The sequence below is a fragment of the Eretmochelys imbricata genome, chromosome 1 (assembly GCF_965152235.1).
Source record: "Eretmochelys imbricata isolate rEreImb1 chromosome 1, rEreImb1.hap1, whole genome shotgun sequence".
Lineage (NCBI taxonomy): Eukaryota > Metazoa > Chordata > Testudines > Cheloniidae > Eretmochelys > Eretmochelys imbricata.
Genome location: NC_135572.1, coordinates 231,976,034 through 231,986,055, shown reverse-complemented (window position 1 = coordinate 231,986,055; position 10,022 = coordinate 231,976,034). Strand labels below are relative to the sequence as shown.

Genomic DNA, 10,022 nt, shown 5'->3' with positions numbered 1-10,022 from the left:
CTTTTAAGGCTAGTGATCCTTAGCAAAGGGGCTTCCAGTTTAATCTCATTCTAATGCGAGTTCTGTTGTGTTTATAAGACTTTCCATCAGTCCTTTCATGAATATATCAATCCATGTGATGCCCTTAAGCATTTGTAGCTTGCACACACAATTTCTGAATGTCAGATAAACCTGGCAGCTCTTTATAACATCTCTGGTGCAGATCAATCCTGTGTTTCATTTCAGAAAGCCAAATTCTTTGCAGCAGCTTGACTGTTAGTTTTGACTTGCTTCTTAGCTGAGTAGTAATCTGTAGAATAGCAAACAAACAGAATTAGAAACTGCTGACGTGGTGAATGATGTTTTAAAGAAATGTCAGGTAGGCTTCTCTAAGGCCCACGAGGGAACAAAACTAATACCTTTAGTATGTTCCATATAAAGCTGTGTAATACCAAACAAACAAAGGAAATGTGCTGGCTTTTATTCAGCATAGATCAAAGGACTTTGGACTCTCTTATATAAGCTGAGCAATGTGACATTTTACTCTCTGACTTTTAGATCCAGTACAATAGTGTTTTCTGGTCAGAAATAGTTATTTTTCAGTGCTCTTTTACCACCTTAAAAAAGATCTGCAGTTTAGCATAACATCAGAAGAATTATAATTATGCTGAACCTTACTAATAACGTTCTACTTGTTACATCAAATAAGAACTCTAGGAAGACTGGATATAACCTTGCAATAACACTGAATTATTACTCTCTGAATACAGAATAAATAAGGGCTGTAATTGTGGGGAAAATACTCTGTATTCTTCATCCACAGCAAAGTGATTTAATTCCTGCTTCAAGTGCAAAAATCAATCTAACAACAGAACCATGACCTGCTTTCCATAATTTGTGGAAACACTAAGCAGTGATTTTTTTTCTAGCACAGAAACAAATACATTTTTCACGTAGTTAACAGGACAAATATAGCTGAAATTAAATCAGCAGTATACCCACATTTACAGGCACAGATCTACATCCTCAGCTGGTGTAAACTGGCTCCATTGGCTTTAACAGAGCTATTCCAATTTAAACCAGCTGAGGATTCGGTCCTCATGATGTTTTAACTTCACTTTCCCACATAACCAAAATGGCAATGTATATAGCAAATAGTCATGGTGTCCTAGCAGTTTACGGCTTGTATTCATTTCTACAGAGAATACTACTGGCAGAGGATACTCCCTGGAATTCTACAGGTTTTCACAGCCAAGTTCTGCAAAGAAAATCCTGCATCCAATTTCATTAAGTTCTGTTGGTTGATTTATGATGAGGATAATATGTATAGTGGTGACCCAAATTAATACCACATATTGTTGGGAGTCTGAGCAGCTAATTTATCAGGAAAAAAGGCCTGCAAATGTCACAAGAACTTCTTGGTGGGGAGGAAGAGGAGAGGAGTAACAATAAGAAGTGGGATGTCTGAGCTCTCACAAAGTATAATCCTCACAACTGTTAATTCTTCTAATCATGAGACTTTATATATACTCTGTCCTCCAGTTTGTACTGGAGAGGAGGGATATATTATGGATTATACTTGGTGGGTCAAAGTCATAAGTGACTTCATTGGCATTAACCTCACTTTCATCAATGGTGAATTTTAACAAGGGTAACATTTTCAAAGGCATCTAAGTAATTGAGGAGCCCAAGTCCCATTTTCAAAAGGGACTTGTGCATGTAGGAGCCAAAGTCTTGATGGAAGTCAGTGGGACTAAGGTTTCTCAGGACCAGATCCTCAAATGAATTTAAGTGCCCAACTCGCATGATTTCAATGGAAGTTAGGGACCTAATGCCTTTGAAGATCTGGGCTCTAAGTGCCTCAGGGTGCGTCTACACTAGAAATGCTATAGTGGCACAGCTGCACTGCTGTAGTGAAGGGGTTCTTCCATTGCTGTAATAAATTCACCTCCTTGGGAGGCGGTAGCTAGGTCGATGGAAGAATTTTTCCATTAACCTCATGGTGACGACACCGGGGCTTAGGTCGGCTTAATTACATCTTTCAGGGGAGTGATGTAGCTTTCACCCCCCTGAGTGATGTAGCTAGCTCAACCTAACTTTGTAGTGTAGACCAGTCACTTTTGAAAATTTTACCCAGTATCTTGAAACCACTAGTCCAGAAGATGGACCTAACCTCACTCCCTGTGCAGAAACAGCTGAGTCAACAGAAAAGTTTTTCCATCGACCTACCTACTGCCACTCAAGAGAGGTGGCTTACCCCTTTCCATCGCTGTAGTGCTGTGATTGTGCTGCCGTAGCACCCGTAGTGTAGACATGCCCAAAGTCAAGTCCACAGTGCTCTGAGCTGAGAACAAAAGGATGAGACCTGGCATGTGAAAGAGGCTGGTGCTTCATGGAAAATGTCTTTCCTTCCCTTGGCTCTTTCTCTAGCTCTGGCCACTGATGCATCTTGAAATCCGGCTTACAAAAAAGACAGTTCACTTCAGTCCCTGGAAAAGGCCAGAATAAAGCCTAGCTGTACTGTAAATCTGCAGCTGTGAAGCACTCTTATGGAATCAGAACAGAGGCTGGAACTGATGGTATGCATGTGTCAAATGAGCTGGGAATATGGCAAAACTCCTGCATTTTTACTGGTTAATTAACTCCGCCTGCCCAAGGAGTCAGATAAAGTGAGAAAGCTTCAGTTCCTCCCACTTTGGTGGTTCCAGTGTCCCCAGAACCCATGTTGGTTTTTAAGACATTGATATTTATTTAACCAGACCACTACTGTCTTTTACAGTGTAAATTAAATGCACCATTGCAGGACCTTAATGCAAAGCATTACTGAGTTCTGCTTGACTAAATGAGATAGCAGATACCTGTGTTTAGAACCAGTCTAAAGTTTAGTCCACACTCTCCACACTTTCTGGGATGACAGAGGTTGGACGTGTGGCACAGAGTGGGTTCGGCCTCTGGGGGTAGGCATCACTCTGGATGACTAATCCGGCTGTCACATGGATTAGTCACGTCTTGTTCCAGAGGGAGCAGAGTACAGATCTTCTGAGTTGATGGGAGATTTTGATGTACTGTTTTTGAGGTGGTGATAGGGAGGATAAATGGGTGCATGTGAGAGAGAGAGAGAGAGAGAGAGAGAAATGGAATGAGCTCAAAGCCCCACCAAAATAGGCAGAATATACGTGATTGCTCTGATAGATCAGTTTCATTGCATCCAGAATTCTTGGGGGACCAATTTCTACCAACAAGTTTTCACTTGTAAAAACAAATATGGGAAAGTGTTAAGCTGTGCAACTTGGTGTTTTGGTTTCCACATCCCCTGTGGAAATATTTGTTTACCAGGGCAAACAGAATGGAAGAAAATATCCCTTGGAAATATTTGCATAATTTGCTCCTACACTGCTAGACAGAGATTTACAACTGAATAGTGATACCCTCCAACTGTCACAACACTGAAGCCTGAATAAAGCTCCTGTACTCCTACAGTTATATTATAGAGTTAATTAGTTAATGCCTGCAAAGTGCTTTGGAGATGAAAAGTGCATTCATTAAGTATTACTGCCCTGTGCTCTAGTGTAAGATTGTCCTCTCATCACTAAGCTCTAGTTCATTCTTGAACCTGTCTAATGACGGTTTCAGAATAGTAACCGTGTTAGTCTGTATCCGTAAAAAGAAAAGGAGTACTTGTGGCACCTTAGAGACTAACAAATTTATTAGAGCATAAGCTTTCGTGAGCTACAGCTCACTTCATCGGATGCGATTCATAGATTCCAAGGCCAAAAGGGACCACTGTAATCACCTAGTCTGACCATGGAACTTCCCCAAAATAATTCATAGAGCATATTTTTTTTAGAAAAAACTTCCAATCTTGATTTTAAAATGGCAAATGATGGAGAATCCACCACGACCCTTGGTAAGTAGTTCCAATGGTTAACTAAACTCACTGTCAAAAATTTACACCTTATTTCCAATCCGAATTTGTCTAGCTTCAACTTCCAGCCATTGGATCATGTTAGACCTGTCTGTGCAAGATTGAAGATCCCATTATCACAATTTATTCCCCAAGAAGGTACTTACAGACTGTAATCAAATCACCCCTTAACCTTCTCTTTGTTAAACTAAATAGGTTTTGTTCCTCGAGTCTATCACTACAAGGCATGTTTTCTAATACTTTAATCAACCTTGTGGCTGTTCTCTGAACCCTCTTCAATTTATCAACATCCTTTTTGAATTGTGGACACGACTGGACACAGTATTCCAGCAATGGTCACACCAGTGCCAAATAGAGAGGTAAAACAACCTCTCTATTCCTACTCGAAATTCCCCTGTTTATGGATCCAAGCATCACATTAGCCCTGGTGTCACAGTCAGGTGAATATCTACCATGACCCCTAAATCTTTTTCAGAGTCGCTGTTTCTCAGGATACAGTTCCCCACCCTGTAAATATGGCCTATATTCTTTGTTCCTAGACATATACATTTACATTTGACTGTATTAAAACACATATTGTTTGCTTGCACCCAGCTTATGACATAGCCTCTCCTGGCAAATTAGTCTATTGTCTGATCTGCATCACTATTCAAAAGAAGTTTCCTAATGTCTTAGTTTAATTATCCTTTTTGACAATTTAAGGCTGGTACTTCTCATTAGACCCTCCAATATAGGCTAGAAAGAATCCTGTTGTTCAGGAGTCCAGGACAACCAAAATCCCTGTGTGGATAAATGAAATACAATCAGGATTGTGGCTGGGTGCTGAGTACTTTTGAAAATGTTGCCCTGGTGTCGGTGCCAAAGGGTATGTCTATACTGCAGCTGGGAGCTGTGATTCTCAACGCAGGCAGAGAGATTTGCGCTAGATCTCCTCAAGCTAACGTGCTGAAAATAGTAGTGTCGACATTGTGGCATGGCTGGTGGCTTGGGTTAGCTGCCCAAGCTCAGACATAGAGAGTTGGGTGGTCTTGGACTTGGGTGAGTAACCCAAGCCACTGCCTATGCAAAAATGTCCATATTGCTATTTAGCAGTCTAGCTCGAACCCAGAGTAAATGGGATCTGAGCTCCTTTGAAAATCTGTCTCTAGTTATGGGTGCTGAGCACTTCAAAAACTGGCCCTTTCTGCCTTCCTGCCAAGTTTAAGACTGGTCTGCTCTTACACTTCTTGGATGCATTCACTCAGTATTCTATCCAAGCTGAAGTTAGCATGAAAATTGGCAACCTTCTCTGGTTCCTGTTCTTCCTCCCCTCGCTCTGCTTGGCCCACTGTGTCTCCGACAACACTTCGGGAAGAGTACACATGGCTAACTACGCAGATCTATGACAAGAATTGGTGAAAGTCATACTGTCTTGCTGGACAACCCAGCTTGAGATCCAGGCTGCCCTTGGACAAGTCATCTTAACTATTCTTCATCACCCCCTTCCCTTTAGTTGCCTAGTCTCTCCCACCTACACTAAGGCCACATCTGCTGTGCCATTCTAGCACTGTAATGTAGATGCTTCCTTCACAGATAGAAGAGGGGTTTTCCATCATTGTAGTTAATCCACCTTTCTGAGAGATGGTAGCTTGGTTGATGGAATGATTGACCTGACCATGTTTACACCGGGGCTTAGCTCGACCTAACTATGGTGCTCAGGACGCAAAAATTTTCACAGCCCTGAACGCTGTAGCTAGGTCAATCTAATTTTTTAATGTAGGCCAGGCCTAAGTTTGACAGAGCAATCATACCCTTCTTTGGCCTCCTTTTCAGACATTCTGACCGTTCACAAATCCCATGGACACCCGTGGGAGCTGCAGGTGCACAGCCCTTGTGAAAATCAGCCTAATTGTCTCTTATGTAAACTGCACATGATAAGCTCCCTTAACCTGTCTGCATCAGGCATGTCATCTGATTTAGTTGAAGTGTTGCTTGTTTAAGATCAGGCTAGTCACAGGCCTATCAGGATTAAATTCCTGTGAAGCTCTCAGAGCTAGTTCTGACCCACTGAGCAGCATAAAGTACAAGTCTCACACACCTGTCAAGGATGTCTGTCTTCGTTTCTTCACGGCTTGGCTCTTCTTGCCCGACATTTTCTTGGCAACTTTGGGGTTTTCAGTCAGTGTCACCGTGGCAAAGTGGTGAGCCTTGACCTCCTTGACTATACCCTGGTTCAAGGGCTTCAAAGGCTTGCGAGCCTCACCCACCACACAACTGTGGTAAAAGGCCGGGACATCATGGCTCTGTAATTCTTCCCACTGCAGGAGCCCCTCAGCTGGCATGTCCCGTAAGAAGTCAAAGTTCCACTTCTGCTGGGCTCCCTCCATGCTGCTGTGCAGCATGTGCTGGAAGTCCTGCTGCAGCTGTTCATGGTCCACGGGGCCAAAGAGGTTCCTTCGTACACGGTTTGCCTTCACTGACCTCCACTCCATTTGCTCTCCAATCCGCCGCTCTCCAACGAGCGTACAGAGCAACGATTCCCTGCCAGAGACAGAAAGATCATCAGACACCTTTTGTGGGGTCACTTCAACAGGCATCACATGCTGTATGGGGGACGTAGCAAGTGTTAGGGTATTTGGGAAACTGGGAAAACTTCTGCCAATTTCCCATCTTCATGGAAAACTCTCATTGACTTCAGTGGACTGTGTTGACTGGAGCCTCAGCCAATGTTGTGTTTGCTGTGGAGGGAATGGAGGGCTTCTCCCTCTCTTTTTTGTGGGGTGCTTCATGTAGAGCTAGTGAGGGGGTTGGCTTGTTCATCATGGAAAGGAATTTGGTTCTTAAAGGGCTGCCTATGTGATGTGCTGGGGGGGGGCGGTTGGGGACAGAGCAAAACTGAGGGGAGATATTGGTAGAGGTTCATAGATTTTAAGGCCAGAAGGGAGCATTATGGTCATCTACTCTGACCTCTTGCATAACACAGGCCATAGAACCTCACCCAGTAATTCCTGTATCAAATCCATAACTTCTGGTTGAGCCTAGAGCATATCTTTTAGAAAGATATCCAATTTCTTTCTCTACATGGATCCACTCACCATTGTTCTCCCAACCCCAGAATGTGGAGATGGAGGCAGAGGCAGCACAGAGGCTAATGTGGGCTTAGGGATGGATTAGTGACCAGCCAAGGCGTGGATCTAGCTGCTGCCGCTCTGAAGTCGGGAGGATATACAGATCAGGACACTGAGAGAGGGTCAGTGATTTGTCCAAAGCCAGGCACACAATCAGTGCAGAGCCAGAGGACATAATAGTTCCAGACTTCCACCTTCTTTGTCCACTACTAGCCCATGGTGCTTCTGTATGTGAAAATATCTAGTATATAAACAAGATATTATTGTCTCTAAAAATAATGGTTTTCATTTATTTTTTCTTTGGTGAGCCATCACTGAGGCCTCAGTGCCTGTAAAGGAGAAGCAGCTGTAAATACAGCAACAAAAATAAACCTCTGGGTGGTGTCCGAAATCTCAGAAGGCAACTCCATTTTTCCTATATTAATGTATCATCTGGCTCTTAGTTGTCAGGATACTCAGCAGTGCTGGTTGTCACTATAGCTAATAACAGTCACACTGCTGCTTTGTCCCTTTTCCGTCTGGTGCCAAACTTCCAACCGTTTAAACTAAGTTTACTCAAAGGTGATCCATCAACATTAGGAAAGGACAGGTAGTGAGTGCACTACAGGAAATAATCTTTTGCATTAGAAACTTTTCTCATATGAACTGTAAGTTGGCTTTTTGCTATACTTCGCAAGGACAAAATATGGTATTTCTCAAACATTTTTGACCTTTGGTAATAGCATTTTTGAATCTCTTAAATAATATTAATTAGAGAAGAATCTGTCTCGCCCATGTCTATGATCAGAGGAACACAGGAGTAGCTATACCACATGGGAGTAGCAGTCTAGTCAGCCCAGTATCCTATCTCTGAGGTGTAATTTCAGGTTGGGTAGATGTACGGCTGCTAGTTTTGAAGGAGCTGGCATGCTAAAAATAACAGTGCAACCATGGTGGTATGGGCGACAAGAGGGGCTAGCTGCCTGAATGCATACTTAGGATCTCAGACTAGATTGTAATTGGAGCGGCTGCGGTGTAGACATACCTTGGGAGTGCCATAGCATGAGCCTCAGGAGCCTGTGCCTGCAGACCCCGGCTCTGAGACTTGCTGCTGCGGGCTGTGTAGACTTACCCAGAGCAGCCGACACCAGCTGCTTCAGAAGATGCGAGCACTTTGAAGTGGGTAATTCTAGAATAACCTTTCCCTACAGAAAGTTTCTTCCTATTGCCTTCATTCATACCTTGAATCATGAGGGTTCATACTTTTGCCAAACTTGCGGCATATTTGATTGGTGTAGATGTTTTCATTGTTCATATAAATATCTAGCGTGGAATCCTGGCCCTACTGAAGTCAATGGGAACTTTATCATTGACTTGAATAGAACTAGGATTTCACCCCTAACCTTTCTCTAGAAACCTGCTAAGCCTTCGATGTCAGAGGTCCACTGTGGCAATGAGTTCCACATGTTAATTCTGCGTGTAAAACTCTGTGTGTTACAAACCTGCAAAAACAAAATAATCTGAAATACTTTCTACATACAACGTATTTAGAACCTTGATCTTTGTGGTCAGTATGGTTCAGTCTCTCCTGACCACTGATTTTTGTGAGTTGTTGTAACAACTGGAGGGCCTGTCCTCTCATCACTGGAAATTTTTCAATCAAGAGTGGATATTTGTTTAAAAGATATGTTCAAATTCAGACAGGAATTAATTCAGGGAGGTCCAATTGCCAATGCCCATGTTATACTGAACGTCAGACTAGATGATCACAGTGGTCCCTTCTGGCTTAAAGATCTATGAATCAACCCTCATTCATGCATTGTCTTTATTCACACAAGTAGCTCCATTGATGTCAACCTGAATAAGTAAGCATTGAAGAACAGGGCTCTGCATTAGTGGTGGCCATTTCTAATTTCCCTCTGGTTATATGTCAGCTAGAATGGATCAAAATTAATTCATATTTCCATAAACATTTTTATTTTTGCCTCAAAAATTTGATGGAACATTTTGTCAAAATTTTGAATTTCAAAAAAGTTCAACCAGCTCTTATCAATGGTCAAAACACTTAAATGAATTCTTTTGGGGAAAAAAGTTTGGATGGAATATTAAATTCTCATCCTTACGGAGGAGAACTGTTCCCTCAGTATAATAATGGTGTGTGTGTGTGTTTGTGTGGTCATTTAAAATTCCAGTTGGAAAGTCCTATTTTTTCAGATACGCAATATGCCTATTAGGTAGTGTGTCTACTGCACAGAACACTGGATTGTCCTGGTTCTATTTGTGACATTGCTCCATGCCTCAGTTTTCCCATCTGTAAAATGGGATAAATATACTACCCTCCTTTGTAAAGGGCTTTGAGAACTGCTGGTGAAAAGTGCTCTATAAGAGCTAAGTATCATTATTATTACAGCAGGTGGTTGCATCTTTTTACCTTTTCCAGAGCCATACAAAGGCATAACCACCTTCACTGATTTCAGATTACTCTGACCTCTTCTCCTTTTCTCCCCAGTTTTTGCCTAGTACCTGCCACCTTATCTGCCTCCTCAGCACAGTCCGTCCTTGCATGGCTCACCCCTTGCACAGATTCAGGACAGCAGGGAGGGGGTTGGGTGTGAGTTATTTTCCATACCCTCAGACACTAGGTAAGGGAACGGCTGATTTCTCCAAGAACAACTGAAAAGATCTCCCACAGCCACCCGTGCTGGGGAACAAACAAGTCACGTATTCCAGGCAAGCGTTTTCAGTTGCATTTGTTCTGCTGTTCACATGGTTCCCATCAACAGGGGCATCAGGTTCCCACAGCACCCCTTGAGCTGTGGGGACCCTTTACTTCTGTGTCAAAGGAATGAGACACAGTCCCCTTCCTTACTCTTTCTCAGGGAGGAGCACTTGACATGACTCTGCCTGGCTGCAGAATGTAGGGGATTTCTAGGGGAAATGTAACCTACATCCTTGCTACTAGTCAGTCCCCTTAGAAGGAAGAGAATCACAGGGATGGATCTGGATTTTTGTAGCACCCCTTCCAGCTCACC

At 42.8% G+C, this 10,022-nt stretch overlaps 1 protein-coding gene across 1 annotated transcript; it reads right to left on the bottom strand.

Moving 5' to 3' along the window:
* Positions 1 to 221: 221 nt before the first annotated feature.
* On the bottom strand, positions 222 to 6,480 carry LOC144271625 (cyclin-dependent kinase inhibitor 1-like). The gene is made up of 2 exons (XM_077829127.1): positions 5,982 to 6,480; positions 222 to 289 (listed from the first exon to the last, which is right to left on the bottom strand). The coding sequence occupies exons 1-2, from the start codon at positions 6,478 to 6,480 to the stop codon at positions 222 to 224; spliced, it is 567 nt and encodes a 188-aa protein (XP_077685253.1).
* Positions 6,481 to 10,022: the final 3,542 nt, after the last annotated feature.